Here is a 25,352-nt window from a genome sequence, read left to right as displayed (position 1 = left end):
TAGATCTTAGATCTACTGTGACAAATCTCCTCTAGATCATCCTTCGTGTGTCGACCGCCCACCGTACGGGCCTCTGGTGCAACACCTATAGAAGGGGGAGGGTGGTAGCAGAGAGTGAAGCGCTAGAGAGAGGTAGAGAGAATGTCACAAAGTGATGACGTGGCGGACAACAGAAACCCTAATTTCTGCCAGAAACCCTAAAATTCATGCAAACCCTAATTTTTGCCAAAAACCCTAATTTCCGGAAATCGCGGAGGCTGAAATTTATTATTATTATTTTTTTGGAAAATGATGAGCGACGCAAATTTCGCTTTTTCTCTACTTAAATGAGAAAGAGAGAGAGAATGCTTTTGCTTTCATGTTTTGACTCTCTGTGAGAGAGAGAGAGCAATTGCTTTTGATTTGAAGCTTTTAGGGCTCTGCTTTTGGGCATCCCTTGTAACCTTTAAATTAGTGGTGAGGGCCTCACTTCTCAGAGTATCTGGACGCAGAGTCTGAGAGTGAAACCCTAACCGCTCTCTTGTACTTTGATGATTGATTAATATAAAAAAGAAATACCGAAAGGGGCGCCAGTCTTTGGGGCCAATATCTCTAGGCACGGAACTCTGCCGGGCCAGTGCAAATCTATTGTGATCTGTGAATTGTTTTGAAGTGACTATTTGGTGCTGTCGCGGTTGATTCTTGACTTGGAGTGTCCAAGTCTGTTACAGTGGTATCAGAGCACGGTCGATTTCTCTTCTACGGGAAATCCGTTCCCCGAATTTTTTTCTGCGGCACCTATGGCTTCAGGCAATGATCAGTGGACTCCCTCTGCATCTGGAGATGCGGGCTGGGATCACAACGAAGATTCAGACAGAGAGTATGGCCCGCCTCAGCCTACTCAGGCGGAGCAAAGAGAGATGGAGCGTCGTCAATTGATTGGCGATGCAACAAAGATGATGCTCAATTTTGCCAAGGATCCAAAGATGGCAAAATATATGAACCAGACCTCTTTGAAAGAGGTACAGATGGAGTGGCAAAGAACCACAACACCACTCCCGAAACCCGCTCTCAAGAAACCTTCTGCCTCCAAGAAATATACGGAGAAGGAACTGGAGAACGTGGTTGATGCACGGATTGCTCAGTTTTTTGACACGCAAAAGAAAGCCAAAAAGCACGGCAAAAAGCAGAAGAAAGGCACTGACTTCCCGGGATATTTGGGTCGTCGGTCGACATTTGACAAGGCAAAGAAATTGAAGAAGCGCGTCAAGTTTGAAGACCTACCCAGTTCTTCTTCTTCTTCTTCTGACAGTTCTTCTAGCTCCTCGGATTAGAGCGAAGAAGACAGAAAAAGCAAAAAGCGAAGCAAGACACAAAGCTTCGGAAAGGGCAAGAAAAAGGCAAAGAAGGCTACATCTCGCCTAGAGACTGACAGTTCTACTGAGGACTCGTCTACAGACAGCTCAGATTCCGATGACGGAAAGTTTTATGCGAACAAGAAGAATTTTTACAAAGCCAACCAGTATGACTTTCTCGAAGATAAAAGCAAGAAAGTCCGAGAGTTTAAGGAAGGTGGCCACTCGATCAAGTTTGATACTTTTCAGGATACTCAGATGCTTCGAAGGCTTTGTCTTTTATACAGCAGTTTGACATCGCTTTCGCGGGAGGACGCTATTCAGAGCACTCCAAGATTCGGAGAGCTGCCTCTTACTTTAAGGGGAATGCTCGTGCTTGGTGGTCCACGCTTCTTTTAAACAAGACTGCGCCAGTTAAATGGCTGAAATTTAAGAGGCTTTTTATTTCTTCTTGGTTGACTCAAGAATATGAACGAGATGTACGAGCTGCTTGGAACCATCTCCGGATGACCAAGAGCGATACAGTGAATTCTTATTGTGAAAGATTCTGGAGCTCTTTTCTACCCGCCTCTTCATTCAAGAAGATCTCGTTCAGAGAACAGATTGAGCGGTTTACCTTGGGTCTACCTACAGAAATCCGAAATCACTGCTTGGAACAGAAGTCAGCTTCTATTCAGGAGTTGATGAGTCATGCGAAGCGGGGCTTTGCCATTCACTCTGGCAGTCTGACCTACCCCACAGATGAGGCCATGACACAACGAGCCGAACAGACTTCTGGGAATGAAAGTAGAATGAAAAAGAGCTACCTAGAGAAAAAAAAAGGATGCACGACCCAAGCTTACTCCTGAGGAGAGAGCTCGCTTCATCAGAGAGGGGAAGTGCTTTGGATGCGGGGAACATGGACATATTTCCGCAAAGTGCCCTGATAAGGCACATAAAGAACACAATGATAAAGACGACGACAGGTCTGAGAGTTCGAGAGCAGCTGAGGAATGTGGCAGAAAAGGCAAATAGAAAAGCATAACTGGTACCACATGGCGTGGGACCTGCACCGAATCTAATGAATGAAAGTACAAACTTTGCCGCTTTCGGGGCAAAGCGAAGGATCAGGAAGCTCTTTTGAAGGAGCCAAGGCCAACTTCTTTTCACTTGGAATTGGCGGCTCGATTTGGAACGCTGGCACCCGGATGGGATGTTGCCATTACACCGAGCATTGGCAAACTTCGTTTGCAATGACAGCGGTGTTCAGGGCACGCGAGTGACGTTCTACTCGGGATCCCTTGGTACCACAAGAACTACGCCGTGGTTGACTACCGGGCCGAGAAAGCGACTTTGATAAATGAAGGGCTTAGAGATTGTACTTGATGAACTTCAGTTTTCTTACTCATTCTTTTGGGAGAACTGAACGATGGATAAAGGTTGAATATGTTTTGACCTGAAGAAAAGAACGCCAAGATTTTTTTTTCTCCACGCTCATGCCGATTGCTTTTGAGAGGGCCTGAAGATCATACCATGGATCTGATATCTCGAAGCACGCCACCGAATCGGCCACCTTATCATGTGAGCCGAGTACAGAATGAAAAGATTATGAACTCAGTGAAAGACCTCTTGGAAAAGGGTCTTGTCCAGCCTAGTACTTCACCGTATTGCTCTCCAGTGTTGTTGGTTTTGAAGAAAGACGGATCTTGGAGAATGTGCATCGATTATAGCACTCTCAACGAAATCACCATCAAGAACAGATTTCCGATTCCTAGGATCGATGATATACTCGACAGGTTAGAGGGATCCTCGTGCTTTAGCAGGATTGACTTGAAGAGTGGATATCATCAGATCAGGATAGCGCCAGGAGATGTTTACAAGACAGCTTTTCGGACGACTTTTGGGTTATTTGAGTTTTTGGTGATGCCTTTTGGCTTAACCAATGCTCCTGCGACATTTAACCGGATGATGGATAGGATTTTTCGAGAGTACAGGCTATTTGTTGGCACTTTCTTTGACGACATCATTGTTTTCTCCAAGAATGAGGCAGAACACAGAGATCATCTGCTTCAAGTCTTTCAAGCATTACGAGATCACACATTAGTGATTAATGCTAAGAAAAGTGAATTTTTCCTACCAGAGATACACTTTTTGGGACACATTGTGTCAATAGCAGGAGTGCAAATGAACCCGGCCAAGATAGAGACTATCCGTGATTGGCCCGATTTGAGGAATGTCCATGAAGTTAGAAGCTTCTTGGGACTGTGTTCGTACTACAGGCGTTTCATACGAAAGTTTGCAGAGGTTGCTTCCCCTTTGCATACCTTGACACAGAAAGGAGTACCTTTTTCGTGGGGACCCACAGAGGTGACTGCCTTTCGGACATTGAAAGAGAAATTGACTACGGGACCTATTTTGACTTTGCCGGACTTGCAGAAGTCATTTGAAGTATATTGTGATGCTTGTGGTCGTAGTCTGGGTACGGTCTTTATGCAAGAAGGCCATGTCATAGCTTACGAGAGCCGTTTGTTCTCTAGGCCGGAGATGACAGCACAGATCTATGGGAAAGAGCTTTTGGCGGTTATCCACGCTCTTACTCAGTGGCGGCATTACCTACTTGGAGCGGATTTTACTGTCTTTACAGACCATCAGAGTTTGCGCTACTTCTTGTCACAGAAGCAGCTTTCGGAAAAGCAGATGCGGTGGGTGAACATCTTGTCACAGTTCCACTTCCAGATTGTCCATGTGCAGGGACAGAAGAATGTGGTGGCAGATGCTTTGTCTCGAAAACCGTTGGTTCTGGCTATTTCCGCGATACATCATAGGAGCTTCGAGGATATGGTCGATCAGTGTGCCACAGATACAGATTTTGCAGATATTTTCACACGGATACGGGATGGGGAGACAGTAGCTGGATACTCCCTTCGGGAAGGCTACTTGATGAAAAAGACTATGTTGTGCGTTATACAGCCGTTGAGGGAAAAGGTTATGACTGATTGCCACTGTCCACCTTTTACGGGTCACCGCGGCATTGCTACCACCATGAAAGGGGTAGAGAGAGATTTCTTTTGGCCGTGACTCAAAAAGGACGTGGAAGAGTTGTGCGCAGTATGCCAGAAGGTCAAGTTTGAAAGGCATAAGGCACAGGGATTGTTACAGCCTTTACCCATACCCGCCCGCCCCTGGGAAAATATTGAAATGGATTTCATTTTTTTTTGATCTCCCGAGAATACAGAATGATCACGATGATTTTCCGATTACATGGCACGCCTGAGACGATTGTCTCCGACAGAGACCCCAGATTTATGAGTTTGTTTTGGAAGGCAATTTGGGAGAACATTGGCACGCGGTTGCAGTTCTCGTCATCGTTCCACTTGCAGACTAACGGGCAATCTGAGATTGCCAATTCAGTGATTTTAGATTTATTGAAGTCTTGTATCTCGCATCAGAAGACTCAATGGGAAAAGAACTTACCTTTGGTGGAATTTGCCTACAATAACACGATACACTCTTCGACTGGGAAGACGCCATGTGAGATTGTTGAAACTGCTGCGAAGGTTCCATCCTTCCTGAGCACGAAAGATTAGAAATTTGAAGCGGATGAATATTCGTGAGATTTGGATACGGCTTTTGCCAAGGTTCGCGAGACTTTGCAGGAGTCTCAAGAACGACAGAAAAAGGCAGTGGATCGCCATCGTCGCGACTGGAAACTGAAGGAGGATGATTGGGTGCTCTTACTTTTGAGAAGGCACGCCTAAGAAAGAAAAAGGGAAAGGAGAGGCTTTTTCCAAAGCTTAGTATGTGATACTACGGACCTTTCCAGATTACTGACAAGATAAATGATGTCTCCTTCCGATTGAAACTGCCAGATACTTGGAGGATTCACAATGCATTGCATGTGAGTCTCTTGAAACCTGTTAAGGGTGATGTGCCTGATGATGGGGAGCTTGATGAGCAACCCGCAGTGGAAGAAAACGAGGAGATCCTTGTTCGTGAATAGATTTTGGCACATAATGATACGAAGAAAGGTAAAGTCCGAAGGCGGTTCTTGGTTTAGTTCAAGAACTTTCCTGCATTTGATGCGAAGTGGATGGAGGAGGAGGACCTAGCAGATACTCCTCGGATTGTGAAACTTTACCTCGATCTTTTGGTTTAGCATAGTCTACTCCAAACGGAACCCAGAAACTCAGCTTGGCCGAAGATCTGGTGCAGTGGGATGCACAAGAGGGGAGTTACTCCGCTCCTTCGTCAACAGATGCCTCGATTTTGATACTAAAGTCACTGATGTCTCTTTGAGCTTCAGGGATACTGAGAGCTGACAGTATTCTGCTGGATGACTTTATGAAATGGAATTCCTGATTATGATACTGATTTGTTCTTGACTTCTTGTGAGTGCAGGAACTGATAGCCGAAATGACTGTAGCATTTTGGTCTGATTGATCTCGTATAGACATGGTTGCAATAGGGGTTAGTCAATCGGACATCGTTGAGGTCCCGATTGGACCTAGATGTGATTGCTAGCTACATTGCCGATAAATCATGGTCTAAGATCCGAATGAATGTTGAATGCCATGTGATGTCCTGTGATGTCTGGTGATGTCCTGTGATGTCGTGTGATGTGACTGTCGATTTTGTACATGTGCTAGATGTGTGTTCCTAGTACGTAGGTACTAACAGTCAGTGTCTGCTAAGACGGTTTATGGCTTTTGTCGGTTTTACAGGCGTAATCGCGGTCGATTACAATGCTTTCAAGAGGGGGGTATGTCACAAAGTGATGACGTGGCGGACAACAAAAACCCTAATTTTTGCCAAAAACCCTAAAATTCTTGCAAACCCTAATTTTTGCCAGAAACCCTAATTTTCGGAAATCGCGGAGGCTGAAATTTATTTATTTATTTATTTATTTTTTTGGAAAATGATGAGCGACGCAAATTTCGCTTTTTCTCTACTTAAATGAGAAAGAGAGAGAGAATGCTTTTGCTTTCATGTTTTGACTCTCTGTGAGAGAGAGAGAGCAATTGCTTTTGATTTGAAGCTTTTGGGGCTCTGCTTTTGGGCATCCCTTGTAACCTTTAAATTAGTGGTGAGGGCCTCACTTCTCAGAGCATCTGGACGCAGAGTCTGAGAGTGAAACCCTAACCGCTCTCTTGTACTTTGATGATTGATTAATATAAAAAAGAAATACCGAAAGGGGCGCCAGTCTTTGGGGCCAATATCTCTAGGCACGGAACTCCGCCGGGCCAGTGCAAATCTATTGTGATCTGTGAATTGTTTTGAAGTGGTTATTTGGTGCTGTCGCGGTTGATTCTTGACTTGGAGTGTCCAAGTCTGTTACAGAGAGATTGCAATGAAAATGCCTGAGAGAGGAGAGATTGTAGATGCACATCAAAACGCTAGAGAGAGGAGAGAGAAACGCTAGTGGTAGAATTCCCAAAAGCTGACAATATGTGCTAAAATATATGGAGTCCCCAAACTTGCCTTACTCAGTATCCTAACTGCATTCATAAATATTGAGTGCGCAAAAAATACGCCAAATCTCACATGATAATACTCTTGCCACAAGATGGGCACCACGTGCCAATAGAAAAGAACAGACTGAACAGGCTTTTAGCACTTCAATAACAACTTAACTGAGAGAGAGACGACACGCGACATGGAGTGGCGGAATTCCACCCTAGAGAGTATTGGCCCCAAACCTTGGTGTCCATTTCGGTATTTCTTTATATTGCATCAACACAGTACAAGCCGGTACTCCAGACTCTGCACCTTCTCTAGGAAGCATGCCAGAGAACGAGCTCTAACCTCATATTTAAAGGCCCTTGGCCTATGAAAAGCAGTTTACATGAAAAGCCTTTAAACTCAAAAGCTTCTGGTCCAAAAGCAAAGCCAAAAAGCTGCCAGCGTAATTTACGAAAATCCATACAGCCTGCAACGTCATCAGCCAACGTAGAACGCGAAATTTCGTATAGCCTGCCATGTCATCATGTCAGCGCAATTTTTGGAAATCTGCCACGTCATCAGTTTGTGTGTGAGTGCGGGTCTTGCTTTATTTTAATCCTTTATGTCACTTGGGTCTCCATCGGACGGGGTCTCCATAAGATGGTAGGACTTCTTCTTCTGTTACTTGTTCTCTTAGGGTTTAGGCCCCTTGGCCGGCATCTGCAAGTTGACTCCATTCTTCAGGGCTTTGACACGTCAGTAGTTTGTTACAACTCTAGCCGAGAGGACCAAATCTAGTCGCCGATCATGCATGTAAGGGGAAACTGCAAATAACTAGAGACTTTGATCTCAGGAAACCTTAGAAACAAAGGTCGTGCCTCAAACGAGCCTATCGGGTGGGCAGAACATGTGTCTGTCACCATGGAGAAGGTACGTCGACCTCAAGTAAGACCGGACACAGCCACAACACAATCTTCACTCCCTATTGTGGGAGATTCTTGAGCCACCACCAGACAAGAAGATGTAACTCTAACAGATTCATGATCTCCTCCTGTTGTGCGGCACTCACCCTATAGAGAGGTTTGTTGGGTGGTGAACTTCCTAGAATAAGCTCAATGGTGTGATCTTCTAGCCTTCGTGGAGGAAGTTCCCTTCGTAACTGTTTAGAGAATAGTCCGCATGGTCCTGCAAGAATTCAAGCGACTTTGATCCATTTGTGAAAGATTAGAATTATCTGAAGAAGTTCCTTTCTCTTTGACAAAAATCAAGAGAGCGGAAAGATGTGTTTTTATTAACTTGGAATTGCCGAAGTAGATACAACTAGAACAGACTTGCCTTGAAGTTTGATATTGAGCACAAGCTCTTTGCCTCATAGTCACAAGGGACGCCCATTTTTGGGCTTCCCGTCCCCATTTTTCCGTCCCACTTGCTGTCCCGTCCTTTTTTTTATGCTAAAAATCAATTTGAGCCTCGTCCTCGGTCCCCACTCCTCGGGACCCATCCCTTGTGACTATGCAAGTTTGCCTCTATGTTGCAAGTTCAACTTCTTATCTCGGGAATCAATCATTACATGGTTTTTACGGTGTCATGGCATTCCTAATAATAGATCTCACCCTTCGCTTTCTATGAGGCAGTTGAGTGGGCACGCGAGTCGGGCTAGCTAGCAAGTAGCTCTCATTCTTCTCGATTTTGAGAAGACTTATGATAGAGTTGATTGGGGTTTTCTAGAGGGCACTATGTACCTTGTGGTGGATTTAAGGAGTTGCTGCGTTACATCGTACAACTTGGAGTGCTATCACGATTGGAGGTCACATTGGGCAGAGATTTGGTGTGGCTCGCTCTGTTCAGCAAGGATGCCCCTTGTCAGCTTATTTGTTTTTGTTTTTTGCCGAGGCCATGCCATTCTTCTTGTGAGGCAAGACTCCATAGTTGCGAGACCTTGCTATGCTATTGGATGGATCACTAGATTTGTTGGACGAGGAGTATGTAGATGACACTTCATTGCACATTATGACACACACACTTTGGATAGTATGCTCTAGCTACCTTTTGGTTGGCTAGTGGTGCAGTGATTATCTGGCACAAGTCTTTTGGTTTTCTTATAGGAGTAGACGAGGAGTGCCTAGAGGGCAGGCTTGCAGATACTCGGGTTTTCATGCTGGCATTGATGTGTTTGCTGAGCAATAGTTTGAGCCAGTTTTACAATCTATCCAGAGGAAGCTTTGCCATTGGTCTTCCTTCCATTTGTCTTTAGCTAGCAGAGCTCTTGTGGTGAATCAGGTCCGGTTTACTACATCCTACATGACTCTACTCTGGAGTTATGAAACGTCTGTGCCGCCTAGTGCGCAACTTTTTGTGGAGTGGTTCAGATGGATCTATTGATACGACGGTCACAAGTTCATTGGGACACAATTATCTTGCCTAGAGAGTGGCATGGGGATTTTTGTCATGTGCAGTGGAAGGGTTGAAGGATTTTAACTCAGATCTAGTACTTCGCACAAACCCAAGGCTACTTGACCGCACGTGAAAGAGAAACTGACTTTATCACACACACACACACACACACACATAGAGAGAGAGAGAGAGAGAGAGAGAGAGAGAGAGAGAGAGAGAGAGAGAGAGAGAGAGAGAGAGAGAGAGAGAGAGAGAGAGAGAGAGAGAGAGAGAGAGATGACATTGCATGTGTAATAGACTTGGACACTCCAAGCCGAAGATCTAAACAACACGTGAATTGGAAATAACTGAATAGAACTTGAAAAGAGAGGGAGAGAGAAGAGGAGAGTCGACATGGCATGGCGGAGTTCCGCACCCAAACGCACTGGCCCCAAAGACTGGTGCCCCTTCTCTGTATTTCTTTATTATTATGCTTCGCAAAGTACAATGTGCGAGGGTCCTCCTTCTCTTAGTTCTCCCAAGCTAACCTGAGCAGAGAGGGGGCCTTGGGCACACTTATAAAGGTCCTTGGCCAAACTCAAAAACAGTTACAGGAAAAGTTGTGCTTCTAAAAGCATCGGGACTAAACTCTAAAAGCGATTACAAGAAAAGATGTGCTAAAGCATCAACACTAAACTCTAGCACCCCAAATGCTACCAAGGTAAAATCCGAAAATCCATACAATGTGCCACTTCAGCAGTGTGATTCTGGGAAATCCGTACAACCTGCCTGTTAGGTGCAGCGGAATGAATGTCGTATTTTCTCAAGATTAGTGATCTTTATTGCTCAAGGTTCCTTTCAGTTCCTAGGGAAAGAGAGAGCTTTCCGTCTTGTAGAGTGCTGTGGTCACGAACAAAATGAGTGGATTGCGCGTGCAGCAGAATGAATGTTGTATTTTCTCAAGATTAGTGATCTTTATTGCTCAAGGTTCCTTTCAGTTCCTAGGGAAAGAGAGAGCTTTCCGTCTTGTAGAGTGCTGTGGTCACGAACAAAGTGAGTGGATTGCGCGTGCAAGTGAATGAGACTGAGAGAAGGAGAGAGAAGAGATACGACACCCAAGAGGTTGTAAAACCCTCCTCCGAAGGCCCCACTCTCGTCGGCGAGAGTGGTCTATTCTTTGATTGCACAAAGGTGTACAATGCGTATGCAATGGACTATGCAACTTGGTCTATGCCGATGACGACGACGGTGACGACGACGACGACGAGGGCTGAAATCTGGGATCTTCTTGATGCTGAATTTCTGGGACTGTTTCGGTGGCTGAAAATGACTGTTTTGGGCTGTGTTCTTATGGCTGAAAATGGGGAACCATCTGCAACCTTTTTGGGCTGATCTGCTACCTTTGCTAAGGCTGAAAACCTGCGTTTCGACTGCTGAATTTCTGATCCAAAAACGCTGGAATTTTTAGGGTTTGCTGCGTTTTTTAGGGTTTGCTGCGTTTTTTAGGGTTTCTGTGTTTTTAGGGTTTGCTGAAAACGCTGGGATCTGCAGGTATTCCAAGGCTGAAAACGCTAATGAAGCTGAGGTTCTGCTGTGGATTGAAAACGCCAAGGGGAGTGGGAGGATGGCGCGGGGTCATAAGGGGGGTACTGCTGAGAAGTTGCCTTTGAGCGGGAAGCTCCTGCTGCCTCTTCTGCCATTTAGTGCTAACTTGGGTTTGCTTATATAGAAACTTAGCAAAATTGCCCTACCTACTTTTGTAGGAAAGTCCCTTAAAAATAATAAGTGAAAATCCCAATAAATAGGAAAATAGGCTAAATGCACTGGAAAATTCCCCTAATTGATGCTAATGGATTCTGATGGGAATTCTGATGATCATGCTGTGTGCAACTGGAGGATATGCATCTATGCTAAGTGACTGGGCATGCACGGTCTACGAATAGACTCACAAAAGTGCCAGATCACTGCTAATCTAAACTTGACTGAACTGACGGGAACCCTGCTATGGTGTAGCTTGTCCACGGACACATAGGGTTGGGATGTGTCACGTGACATCCCCTCCTTTTCAAAGTGAGGTACTGGTACCGAACTGTATGGCGTCGAGGGAGATCGCCAACAGCATCCGGAATCCTGGAAGGGACTCTTCGCCGGCCCACTCGGATGTGTGGGTCGTGCGGTACTTGAACTTCATAAAGGTCTGCAGCGCTTGCTTCTTTGGGCTGCGCCGAAAGCGACACAAAGTCTTCTGTGGCTCCTTTCTTGCGTCAACTGCGTCTAGAGATTTGCTTCTTCCGTCTTCAAGAATCTCCATGGTTGAGAATTCCTGAACCCATCTCCAACACAAAACCATGAACATACCTATTTCATGTAAAGTGAAGGAAAAAAATCTTGTCTTCTCTAAAGATTGTGTATGCAATGTCGATAAACATAGAGACTGAGTGACAACCTGTTCATCAAACACATACAAACAATGCGATCGAATCTTTTCTATGTGATCGAAATCAATCAACTGTGGCAATTCACAATGGAAATGCCCATGCTTGGTGCTCACACTATCATGTGAAACTGTGTCATGCCAAGGAAGAAACATGGAATGTGACTTCCTGACAAACAAACTTTTCAACTTTCATGAACAATCCGCATACATTCGTGCTCATCCATGAGAGAAACGTGCTCAACATACAGTATGTCATGCCTAGGAAAAGGGATCACATAACGATGCTGACTAAAATACAGGAAACCTTCACGAATGAAACATTCGAACAATGCGTGCGTATCAATCATGCGAACAGATAATACTTCCTGTGAGGGTTTTTTGGACCAAGGCTCGAGAGCCAAGATCGGTTCTTCGAGATCTATCGAATCTTCTTGTGGGGGATCTGTGGCCCTCGACTCGAAAGCCAAGATCGATTCTTGGTGATTGATCGAATCTACAACGAGGTTAGCTTCGCTAGAAAAAGCATCAACTAACACATCATTCTTGTGAACAATCACATCTTCTTCATGCAACTCATCATGCTTGTGAGAAATCACATCTTGATCATGCAAATCATCATGCTTATCATTGTCATTCAAATCATTATGCAAATCATTGGCATCCAAATCATCATGCTTATCATTGTGCTTCAAATCATCATGCAAATCATTATCATTCAATTCATCATGCTTCTCATCATGCAATTCCTGTGTGTCATGCTGTGGAGAAGAAGAGACTGAGAGAGTCTCCTTTTTCCGATTCTGATGCATCTGTGCTTGAGCTTGAGAAAAGAGTCGCAATAACTCTTGCATTTGTGCTTTGTTCTCGCGATAAAATTCTGCTTCTATGGCTGCCCTTCTTTCTTGGTACTTACGCTCGATGGCTGCCATATCTTCTTCGTAGGCTTTTCTTTCTGCTTCTCTTTCTTGGTCCAACTCCTCCATAGGAGTTAGTGCAATCTTTGCCGTAGATGGGGAAGGGTCGGAAAAACCTCCTGGTGGGGAAAATTCTTCTTCACCTCTGTCATGCTCATCACTTCCAAGCGAAGTATCCAATCCGCTTCGAGTGATGATCATTCTGCAATCGTGGGTTCTTGTGGGTTCATGTGGGTTCTTGTGTTCTTAAGTCCACGAGGGACTTGGGTTCTTGCGAGTCTTGGGTTCTTAAGTTCACGAGGAACTTGGGTTCTTGGGGGTCTTGAGGTTCTTGAGATCCTTGACTCGTGAGAATCTTGGGTTCTTAAGGTTCTTGAGGTTTTCTTTTGCTTGCAAATCGCGTTGGAAGGATCTTCTCTTCACCCGAGTTCTACTCCTTTCTGCGGGCGCACCCCTTGGCGGCCTTGCGCTCACACCAAGGTTGCTTTTTCCCACCTCACGTCGATTGGCCGGCCGCTAAGTGTACGGTCCGCTCTCAATGAGTGAAAAGAGACACAAGGGGAGGCTGGACAAGCCCTTCTTTCTTGGGATTTGTGTCACTCTTCAACAAAACACGATTAGGAATCGCCACGCCCAAGTAAACTTGGGTTCGTGCGATCGCAACAAGCAAAAAAATTCTTGTGGTTCTTTCCTTGAGTAATGCAGAACACTTCCAAAGCTCTGATACCAATGTTAGGTGGAGCGGAATGAATGTTGTATTTTCTCAAGATTAGTGATCTTTATTGCTCAAGGTTCCTTTCAGTTCCTAGGGAAAGAGAGAGCTTTCCGTCTTGTAGAGTGCTGTGGCCACGAACAAAGTGAGTGGATTGCGCGTGCAAGTGAATGAGACTGAGAGAAGGAGAGAGAAGAGATACGACACCCGAGAGGTTGTAAAACCCTCCTCCGAAGGCCCCACTCTCGTCGGCGAGAGTGGTCTATTCTTTGATTGCACAAAGGTGTACAATGCGTATGCAATGGACTATGCAACTTGGTCTATGCCGATGACGACGACGGTGACGACGACGACGACGACGACTTGGGCTGAAATCTGGGATCTTCTTGATGCTGAATTTCTGGGACTGTTTCGGTGGCTGAAAATGACTGTTTTGGGCTGTGTTCTTATGGCTGAAAATGGGGAACCATCTGCAACCTTTTTGGGCTGATCTGTTACCTTTGCTAAGGCTGAAAACCTGTGTTTAGACTGCTGAATTTTTGATCCAAAAACGCTGGAATTTTTAGGGTTTGCTGCGTTTTTAGGGTTTTTGCCTTTTTTAGGGTTTGCTGAAAACGCTGGGATCTGCAGGTATTGCAACCGGAGGATATGCATCTATGCTAAGTGACTGGGCATGCACGGTCTACGAATAGACTCACAAAAGTGCCCGATCACTGCTAATCTAAACTTGACTGAACTGTCGGGAACCCTGCTATGGTGTAGCTTGTCCCCGGACACATAGGGTTGGGATGTGTCATGTGACACTGCCATGTCAGCAGTGCGATTCGCGGAAGTCCGTATAGCTTGCCAGGTGTCACGTGACACATCTAGCCCTATGTGTCCGTGGACAAGCTACAACATGATCAGGGTTCAGTCAATCCAGTCAGTCTAGATTTAGAGTGATCTGGCACTTTTGTGAGTCTATTTGTAGACCGTGCATGCCCAGTCACTTAGTGTAGATGCATATCCTCTGGTTGCACACAACATGATCATCAGTATTCCCATCAGAATCCATCAGATTCCATCAGGGGAATTTTCCAGTGCATTTAGCCTATTTTCCCTATTTTTGACATTTTTCACTTATTAATTTAAGTGACTTTCCAACAAAAGTAGGTAGGGCAATTTGGGTAAGAAAATATATAAGCAAACCAAAGCTAGCACTATTTGGAAGAAGAGGCAACAGGAGCCAAACTCAGCAGGCAACTTCTCAAGCAAGAACTTGGTGGATTTTCCTCCAAGCAAAGACCAACCTCGCCATAGCCTCCCAAAGCATTGGCGTTTTCAGTAAGCACCCTCGCTAGACAGCCTCAGCTAGCGTTTTTGCATCAGGGCACCATCGCCAAGAAGATCCCATCAACTAGCGTTTTTGAAGAAGCCAGCATCTAGCGTTTTTGATCCCTTCAGCCTGGCGTTTGTGCATGTCCCAGCGTTAGCAAATTTCAGCATTAGAAAGACCAACAAGATCAGCCCAAAAAGGTAGCAGATTCAGCCCCGGTAAGACCATCAGTTTTCAGCCTTGAAGATCCTCAGTTTTCAGTGCTAAACCTGCAGATTTTCAGCGACAAAGACCCACAGAAAACAGCCCCAAAATCAGCGTTTTTGGCTCAGTCGCAGATTTCAGCCCATAGCATTTTTGGACAGCAGTAGAAAGATTGCAGATTTCAGCCATTAGGTCGACTTTGTCATCACCGTCGTCATCGCCTACAGAGCCTAGACTTGCATGAGTCACATGCATTCCATTTGTACCAGATTGTGCAATTAATATGTTGGGTGCCGCGGAATGAATGTTGTATTTTCTCAAGATTAGTGATCTTTACTGCTCAAGGTTCCTTTTAGTTCTTAGGGAAAGAGAGAGCTTTCCGTCTTATGGAGAGTGTTGTGATCACGAACAAAGTGAGTGGATTGTGCGTGCAAGTGAATGAGACTGAGAGAAGAGAGAGAAGAGATATGACACCGAGAGGTTGTAAAACCCTCCTCCGAAGGCCCCACTCTCGTCGGCGAGAGTGGTCTAACTTTATTGCACAAAGGTGTACAATGCGAATGCAATGGACTGATGCAATGGAACTATGCCGATGACGACGACGGTGATGATGATGCTGTGGGGAAAACGCCAAGGGAGAGATGGGAGGTATGGCGATGAGGGGTCATGAGGGGGGGGTACTGCTGAGAAGTTGCCTGTTGAGCGGAAAGCTCCTGCTGCCTCTTTTGCCATTTAGTGCTAACTTGGGTTTGCTTATATAGAAACTTAGCAAAATTGCCCTACCTACTTTTGTTGGAAAGTCACTTAAAAATAATAAGTGAAAATACCAATAAATAGGAAAATAGGCTAAATGCATTGGAAAATTCCCCTAACTGATGCTAATGGATTCTGATGGGAATTCCGATGATCATGCTGTGTGCAACCGGAGGATATGCATCTATGCTAAGTGACTGGGCAATGCACGGTCTACGAATAGACTCACAAAAGTGCCAGATCACTGCTAATCTAAACTGACTTGACTGACGGGAACCCTGCTATGGTGTAGCTTGTCCACGGACACATAGGGTTGGGATGTGTCACGTGACATCCCCTCCTTTTCAAAGTGAGGTACTGGTACCGAATTGTATGGCGTCGAGGGAGATCGCCAACAGCATCCGGAATCCTGGAAGGGACTCTTCGCCGGCCCACTCTGCTGTGGGTCGAGCGGTACTTGAACTTCATAAAGGTCTGCAACGATTGCTTCTTTGGGCCGCGCCGAAAGCGACACAAAGTCTTCTGAATCTCCTTTCTTGCTTCAACTTCGTCTAGAGTCCTGCTTCTTTCGTCTTCAAGAATCTCCATGGCTGAAAATTCCTGAAACCATCTCCAACACAAAACCATGAACATACCCATTCCATGTAAAGTGAAGGAAAAAAATATGGTCTTCTCTAAAGACTGTGTATGCAATGTAGATGAACATAGAGACGGAGTGACAACCCGTTCATCAAACACATGCAAACAATGCGATTGAAGCTTTCCTGTTTGATCGAAATCAATCAACTGTGGCAAATCCCAATGGAAATGCCCATGCTTGGTGCTCATATAATCATGTGCTCGTTCGGAAATTGTGTCATGCCAAGGAAGAGACATGGAATGTGACTTCCTTACATACAAACTTTTCAGCTTTTCATGAACAATCCGCATACATTCGTGCTCATCCATGATAGAAACGTGCTCAACATGCAATATGTCATGCCTAGGAAAAGGGATCACATAACGATGCTGACTAAAATACAGGAAACCTTCACGAATGAACACTCGAACAACGCGTGCGTATCAATCATGCGAACACACAATACTTCCTGTGATGGTTCTTTGGACCAAGGCTCGAGAGCCAAGATCGCTTCTTTGGGATCTATCGAATCTTCTTGTGGGGGATTTGTGAACCTCGACTCGAAAGCCAAGATCGATTCTTGGTGATTGATTGAATCTACAACGAGGTTAGCTTCGCTAGAAAAAGCATCAACTAACACATCATCCTTGTGAACAATCACATCTTCTTCATGCAACTCATCATGCTTGTGAGAAATCACATCTTGATCATGCAAATCATCATGCTTGTGAGAAATCACATCTTGATCATGCAAATCATCATGCTTGTCATTGTCATCCAAATCATTGGCATCCAAATCATCATGCTTATCATTGTGCTTCAAATCATCATGCAAATCATTGTCAATCAAATCATCATCATGCTTCACACAATCATGCAAATCCTGTGTGTCATGCCGTGGAGAAGAAGAGACTGAGAGAGTCTCCGTCTCTTGAATCTCTTGCATCTGTGTCGGCACGGGATACAAGAGTCGCAAGAACTCTTGCATGTGTCGGTCGCGCCGTTCTTGGCTTGCCTTTCTTTCGGCTTCTCTTTCTGCTTTTTCTTTTGCGTGTCTGCGTTTCATTTCTGCCATTCTTTCCTTAAGCATCTGCTTTAACTCCTCCAGAGGAGTTAGTGCAATCTTTGTCGTAGATGGGGAAGGGTCGGAAAAATATTGGTGGGGAAAATTCTTCTTCGCCTCTCTCATGCTCATGACCTCCAAGCGAAGTATCCATTCCGCTTCGAGTGATGATCATTCTGAAGCTGTGGGTTCTTGTGGTCTGGGTTCTTAAGTTCACGAGGAACTTGGGTTCTTGAGGGTCTTGTGTTCTTTAGATTTTCTTTCGCTTGCAAATCGCGTTGGAGAAGGATCTTCTCTTCACCCGAGTTCTACTCCTTTTTGCGGGCGCACCCCTTGGCGGCCATGCGTTCACACCAAGGTTGCTTTTTATCAACCTCGTCGTCGATTGGCATTGCTAGCGACTTCCTACAGGCATTCAGTCCAGCGTTTTCATTGCCAAGAAACCCCATTTTCAGCCAGCGTTTTCTCATGCAAAAACGCCAGCAAACCTCAGCTCTTCCCATCGTTTTTCGGTCCATCAAAAACGCCAGCAGATCCTCTGTTTCAGCATAGAAGGAAACACAGATTTCAGCCCTTACAAACATAGATTCTTAGCCAAGGAACAGTAGCAGATCAGTCCCATTCAGTTGCAGATGATTCCCCAAGTTTAGCTCAAGAAAAACAGTCCATTTTTGTTACCATATACATGTGGTAGTGATGTGTGTGAACACATTAGGACTGCCGGGGCATTTTTTTTCTCTTTAGAAGGTTTTTTCCCCCGTGCATTGTATATACGCTTATCACTCTAGGACTATCTATCTTTCCATTGCACACTAAGTAATACACTCTCTATTGTGTGCCTTGAGCTTCCTTTGTCTTCTCCAAGCTGTGTGTGTTTCTCTGCAACCCTAATTCCAACAATTGGTATCAGAGCAGGTCACGTCCTCCTGGGCTTAGTCGCCAGCTGCTCCAACACACGCCTGCTAACTTTCTCCGATTTCAGTGAGCTTTTGCAAGCGTTCGCAGGTCGACAAATATTTTGGGAAAGCTCGTACAGCTTGGTCTGCTCAGAATTTTGATTTGGGCTCATTTCGGCCTCCGTTTCCACTACATGCAGTACTGCACATGCTATTTTGTCATTTTCTGCAGAATTTCTGTCAGTGCCGTTTTTTGCATAGCAAGTGTCTTATAGTCGTCTACGGTTTGTGCTTTATAGCACAGGTTGTTTCCGCTCCGTTTCTCCTATTTTCGGGCAGTTTTCACATCAGGTGCAACATTTACCATGGCTGACAACAACAACACAGATGTGTTCAAGATGTTTGCTGCTGAGGACAGGTTGGATGGGGACAACTACCCTATGTGGGCTTATATGATGCAACATGTTCTTGTGTCAAAGGGTGTCTGGAACATTGTGCAGGGCATTGATGTACGTCCTGGTTCTGAGGATGTAGGCGATGTTGAGGATGTTGCAGGTCTTGCTGCAAGGATTGCAACTGTTAGAGTTGTTTTGCCTACGGCAGAACAAGCTTGTTGGGATGTTAAGGATGCGCAGGCTCATGCATTGATTGTGTTGTCTGTGAAGCGCACCATTGTTCCTCACATCCGTTCAGCAAAATCTGCAAAACAGGCTTGGGATACTAGCAGGTCTTTATGCAAGCCGCAATGAGGCTAAAATTGCTTTGCTGCATAAAGAGCTGGAGTCGACGATTATGCATGAGAAAGATGATATGGACACTTTCCTTGCCAGTGTCAAGGATATCAATGAGTAACTTATTTCTGCAGGTGAAGTTATTTCAGACAGCTCCCTTGTGCAGACTGTTCTTGATGCCTTACCAGATTCTTATCAGACTTTTGCTAGTACTTGGAGACTTATGACCCAAGGAAATCCAGAAGTTGTCAAGTTTGATGCATTATGCACATTGGTGTTGCAAGAGTCACTTTCCAGAAAAAACAGGACTAGACAGCGTGCAGTTGAACAGGCTTTTATTGCTTCTCAAAGAAAGGGTGGTAACAACAATGCAGCGACTTCTTATGGTTCTGCTGCGAGTGGCAAAAATTCTGTTCCTAATGCTTCTGCTGGCAGCAATTCGTATGGAAATTCTGGTGATAAGGGCAAAAAGAAGATGCGTTGCCATTATTGTAAAGCCAATGATCACTTGATCAAGTCGTGTCCTAAGTTGAAGGCCAAAGAGGCTAAGAAGAAAGAGGGTGGTTCCACTGCAAATGCTGGTTCCACTACAAATGCAGCCATTGTTGAGTCTTCTGTGAAAGGAGACTGTGTTGCTGATGTTCATGCAGAATGGGCTTTTAGCACAGAGTGCACATACAATCCTGCTGTCCATGATGCATGCTTGTCAGTTGCTGTAGATTCACATGTGTGGTATTTCGAGAGTGGTGCTACAAAGCACATTACCTCACATCGTGAATTGTTTACCTCTCTCGAGTCTGTCCCTCATGGGAATTCTGTCACTTGTGCCAACAATGCCTCTTATCCGGTTAAGGGAGTTGGAAAGATTGTGCTTACTGCTGCAAATGGCAGTTCTTTCACACTTGTTGATGCACTTTATGTACCTGGGATCAAGAAGAATCTCTTGTCTGTATCCGCACTTGCTAGACTTGGACTTGTAGTCAACTTTGTGGATGACAGATGTACAGTTCACGATCTCAGTTTTGGTGATGAAATTGTTGCATCAGGCCTTTTGTGCCGTGGGCTGTATAAGCTCACTTTGTATGACAAGTGTGGACAAAATTTTGCAAATGCTGTTGCAGATTCAAGGGCTATTTTAGATGCAAAACTTTGGTATGCACGTTTTGGTCATTTGAATTTTGTCAGTTTATTGCGTTTGCAGAAATCTGATATGGTTGCTTCTTTGCCACCTCTTGAAGCACCTGTCAAACATGTTTGTGAAGGCTGTATTTTGGGTAAGATGCAGCGTTCTAAGTTTCCAAAGGATGGTTCAGTTCGGGCCACATGCAGGTTGCAGCTTGTGCATAGTGATGTTTGTGGGCCTATGCAAACTCCGTCCTTGGGCAATTACCTGTATTTCGTGACTTTCATTGATGATTACTCCAGGCATGCATGGGTATTTCCGCTTAAAGCGAAGTCCGAAGTTTTTATGTGCTTCAAACAATTTCTGGCTATGGCTGAAAATGTCTCGAAATGTACTATGGACACCCTCCGGAACGGGGGGAGTATATGTCTCATGAATTTAATGCATTTCTGGCTAGTCGTGGGATAAAACACCAATGTACAGTGGCTTATACACCTCAACAAAATGGTGTTGCTGAGAGGAAAAACAGGTCACTGACGAAAATGGCACGATGTATGGTCAAAATTCAAGCGTTGCCGCATTCTTTTTGGCTTGAGGCCATCATGTGTGCCACTTATGTACTTAACAGGTGTCCTACGAAAGCTTTGCAGTCTATTACTCCATATGAAGCATGGCATGATAGAAAGCCTTCTATTGAGCACATACGTGTTTTTGGCTGTTTGGCATATGCTTTGGTGCCACAAGTGCAGCGCAGTAAATTAGATGATAAGGCTGTCTAATGTATTTTTGTTGGTTATAGTGCTGAAAGCAAAGGTTACAGGTTGTATCATCCGCAAACAAAACGTATTCTGGTTTCACGGGATGTAGTGTTTGTCGAAGATTCTGTTCAGCCCTTGCTGTCATGTACTAGAGACAGTAATGTAAGCTCACAGGACATTTATGACACTTTGTTGTCTCTTTTCAGTGGTGGAAATACAAATGTAAGTTCCAATGAGGCAAATGTACAACCTATGGGGGTTTCTGAAAATGTTACAGATCAGCCTATTACTGATGCAGATGTACATGATGTACTTGATGAGGAAAGGGCTGAAAATGAGCAGGCTAGAGGTATGCCAAAATGGCTGGTGCACACTTTGCGTGACAGTAAATTGGATGCACCTTTGACTAGTCGTACTCGTTCAGGCTCTCGCCATGCATCTTATGCATCAGATTGTTATGCTTTGGCTTTGTCTAGCTTACATGATGTTGAGGAGCCTCTGTCTTTTGATGAAGCACAAAATTCAAAAAATTGCATGGCTGCCATGCAATCAGAATATGATGCACTTATAGAAAATGACACATGGACTTTATGTGATTTGCCTCCTAGCAAAAAGGCAATTGGTACGAAGTGGGTTTACAAGTTGAAACGCAAGCCGGATGGTGAGATCGATTGCCATAAGGTTCGACTTGTTACAAAGGGTTATGCACAACAAAAAGGCATAGATTATGAAGAGACTTTTGCTCCCACTTGTCGTATGACTACTGTGCGTTTTCTATGTGCATTGGCAGCTCATTTTGGTTGGGATGTACATCAATCTGACATTGTTACTGCTTTCTTGAATGGTGACATATTTGAGGAAGTTTATGTAACGCAGCCTCGCGGTTTTGTCATAAAAGGACAAGAGGACAAAGTGTGCAGATGGAAGAAGGCTTTGTATGGGTTGAAGCAATCTCCTCGTGCTTGGTTATGAGAAAGCTGACACTCATTTGGTTAAACGAGGCTTTCGTAACAGTCCAACAGAAAGCACATTGTATGTAAAGTGTGAGGATGATGTATTTCTCATTGTGGTTCTTTATGTCGATGATTTGCTGATCACTGGACCAAATGAGAGACATATTGCTGAATTTAAGGCTGATTTGAATGCTACTTTAAAGATGAAATATTTGGGACTGTTGCATCATTACTTGGGTATACAGTTTAAGCAGTGTGATGGTGGTATTGCCTTGTGTCAGAATAGTTACATAGAGACATTGCTATGTAAGTTTGGACTTGAGGATTGCAAACCTATTGCCACTCCCATGGAAACAGGTTTGAAGTTGAGTCTACATGATGCTGGTGATCCTGCTGATGTCACTCTTTACCAAACTGCTGTTGGCTGCCTCATTTATGTATGCAACACGAGGCCAGATATTCAGTTTGCAGTCTCACAGGTCAGCAGATTTATGCATAGCCCAAGGTCTAAGCATTGGCAGGCTGTCAAGAGGATTTTCCGCTACCTTAGTGGCACTTTACATCTTGGCTTGTTTTATCCCAAGGGGGGATCATTTCCGCCAGACTTACATGCTTTTTCGGACTCAGATTGGGTTGGTTGTTTTGACACGCGAGTGTCCACAAGTGGTTTTTGTCTCATGCTTGGCAGTTCATGTATATCATGGTTGAGTAAGAAGCAACCTACTGTGGCCACTTCGAGTTGTGAGGCTGAGTACAGTGCAGTCTTCATAGCTACGGTTGAGTGTGTATGGCTCAGACGCCTTATGGCTGATCTGGGTGTTGGACAGGACACTGCCAACACTATCTACACTGACAGTCAGAGCGCATTGACAGTTGCGAGGAACCCAATTTTTCATGCTCGCACAAAGCACATTGAGGTGTATTACCACTATGTCAGGGAGAGGCTCTCAGCAGGAGAGATCAGCTTGGCTTATGTGCCAACACAGGACAACCTCGCAGATCTTTTCACAAAGGCATTGTCTTGTGAGAAGCTTGAAGCTTTCCGCAAAGCTTTGGGCTTACTCCCCTTTGTGGAGTGATCATGTCCTTAGGGCATGGCACTTCCCTTTACTCATTTGCCAGCTCTCGTTCACCGCATCACTCCAGGGGGGATTTGTTACCATATACATGTGGTAGTGATGTGTGTGAACACACTAGGACCCTCGAGGCATTTTTTCCCTCTTTAGGAGGTTTTTTTCCCCCGTGCATTGTATATACGCCCATCACTCTAGGGCTATCTATCTTTCCATTGCACACTAAGTAATACACTCTCTATTGTGTGCCTTTAGATTCCTTCGTCTTCTCCAAGCTGTGTGTGTTTCTCTGCAACCCTAATTCCAACAATTTTCAGGCTTGAAACAGTCCAAGAAATTTAGCATCTAGAAGATCTCAGATTCCCGCCCAAGTCGTCGTCATCATCACCGTCGTTGTCATCGGCATAGTTCCATTGCATCAGTCCATTGCATTCGCATTGTACACCTTTGTGCAATCAAGTTAGACCACTCTCGCCGATGAGAGTGGGGCCTTCGGAGGAGGGTTTTACAACCTCTCGGTGTCGTATCTCTTCTCTCTCTTCTCTCAGTCTCATTCACTTGCACGCACAATCCACTCACTTTGTTCGTGATCACAGCACTCTCCATAAGACGGAAAGCTCTCTCTTTCCCTAAGAACTAAAAGGAACCTTGAGCAGTAAAGATCACTAAAAGGAACCTTGAGCAGTAAAGATCACTATAAAGTCCTGCTGAGGGGCCTAAATGACTTTAACTGGGCCTAGCCACTTCTTTAGTAGTCGGATTCTAGTGCTGATCAGCCCAACCATCTCGTGGCTACCTGGCCTTGACTCCTACGGGTGAAACTCTCGGCCATCGGCCGTTTCACACTGGCCATGCAATGTTCGAGCATTTGTGACTTCAAAAAGAGAGTCCCAAAAATTAAATAAAAATCAAGGGAAGGAAACCAACAAATAAAGTTAGTGGTTGTCATAGCCTCGTGACAGTATTGCTCTCATACACATCAGTTTGTTGATTACATCTCTACATGTTTTTGCACTCGATCCCCTTTGTGTTGATGTATGCTCATGTGTGTGGTGTGTTGTGTTTGGGAGCATATGTTAGTACCTAGTTCTACACCCACTATTGGTGGGCACTAACAACATCAGTGGGGATGTCATGGTATTTAGTCAATACTATGCGTGATGGAGCTGATGGTTATATAGTCTTGTGGGTGACTACCATGGGTCTATACCTTGCACATTCATTTAAGGGTGAATCTGGGATTATTATCGTGGATCTATTTAGATGTATGATATTTCTTGCTTTTTGAAAATCTTCTGCCATTGCTTCGGGTGTATGCTTACTTTTTTGCTTGGATTCGATTTTGGGTGCTCTGGACAGTTTGAAGAGCTCTTACTCTTCTCATGTTTCACCAGGTTCAGGTGGACTATGTATTCCTCTTCAAAACCTCTCTTTATCAATCTCTTAAATTTGCCCATGACTTGGTGAGCTCGAGCTCTGCTTTGATTGTTTCTGATTTACCACATGTAATGTTTTCTATGGTTTTCCTCATTTTGAGGTTTCCCATTAGTAATTCAAATTTACGTTACTTTAAAAAAAAAAATGTGTGTGTGTGTGAGAAGCATGTTTTGTTAGTATGGATTTACGGTCTCCTTGGAGACAGAGCCCCGGCAGCTCTGGATTATAGGAGCCACCTTCAGCAAGTTGATTGTCTCTTCTACGATGGCGGAGACCTCCCAGGCAACTCCAGTTCAATGCCTCTGATGGTTCTTCCTTGGAAAATTTCTTGGTGACAGCAGTTCTTTCTTACCTACCGTCTTCAGCATCGAATGCTACCCTTACCTGTGCCTCCTCTGCTTCCTGATTGCACACAGTACTAGTTGGAGGGACTTGAGTAGCTATCTTTTGGTAGCCATTTCGTTTATGGCTGATACTGTTGGTGCCCGTCTGTTCATATTTGGATATTGGAGTACAGCTGCAGCGAGTACTTGAGTACTTTTGGTGGGAAATGCCTATCTTTAAGAGGCAGCTGTCATCCCGTCTCTTCCTCAGGTGACCAGGGCACTTTTAATCTCTTTAGAAGAGGTTTTTCCCCGTGTCTTTTTTCTGTTCATACAGTTTTTCCTGTTAATGCCATGTAGCTTAGTTGTATCAGCTTTTTTAGATTTTGCCTCCAGGCATGCTAAGTAATTCAGCCATGTACTTACCCTCAGAATTGGCATCATTCAAGTGTTATGAGGGTTTTCAAATGATAGAAACCAGCTGTTTTTGTGGCAAAAAAGAACGCACTCATCTTGGGCATAATATTGTCCACATTCTTGGAGTCTTGACTACACATAGCCTGTTTCCTTATCGATTTTGGGAGCCACAGAATATCATGGTTTTGTGTGTGATGCAGACATTCTGGTTTGTGGAGCTTTAAAGCTCATTATTGCTTAGAAGCTCCATACCAAAGCTGTTGAAGCAGGGAGTCCGGTGCCTTTTATGAGTGTGGAATGCTTTATTTAGATTCTAGCCATTTATTCATCTCTCTTAATAAATTCAGATTAATTCTCCCTAAATCTCTTTGCAAGCTAAGTAAATTAATGAAGATATGCTTTCTTTTTTTGAAAAAAAAAAGTTCAATCTTGTGATTTCTAGGCCACAATGCACATCACTTCCAGTACCATGTAAGCTCCCAAGGCACTGACAACTTTT

General features: G+C 44.5%; 1 protein-coding gene across 5 annotated transcripts in view; it reads left to right on the top strand.

Annotated features, from left to right (window-relative positions):
- LOC147442884 (Plastid-lipid associated protein PAP / fibrillin family protein) overlaps positions 1-25,352 on the top strand; it is a 37,971-nt gene that overhangs the window by 3,206 nt on the left and 9,413 nt on the right. For 3 of the 5 annotated variants that reach the window (XM_086528886.1, XM_086528885.1, XM_086528888.1), the window contains exon 2: positions 24,071-24,139. The exons of the other annotated variants lie outside the window; for them this stretch is intronic. In XM_086528886.1, coding sequence (XP_086385012.1) covers positions 24,071-24,139 — 69 coding nt within the window. The remainder of the gene's footprint in view (positions 1-24,070; positions 24,140-25,352) is intronic. 5 annotated transcript variants of the gene reach the window in all.

The sequence above is a fragment of the Adiantum capillus-veneris genome, chromosome 14 (assembly GCF_014529385.1).
Source record: "Adiantum capillus-veneris isolate H3 chromosome 14, ASM1452938v2, whole genome shotgun sequence".
Lineage (NCBI taxonomy): Eukaryota > Viridiplantae > Streptophyta > Polypodiopsida > Polypodiales > Pteridaceae > Adiantum > Adiantum capillus-veneris.
The sequence above is the reverse complement of the archived record's forward strand: the minus strand, read 5'-3'. Positions and strand labels throughout refer to the sequence as shown.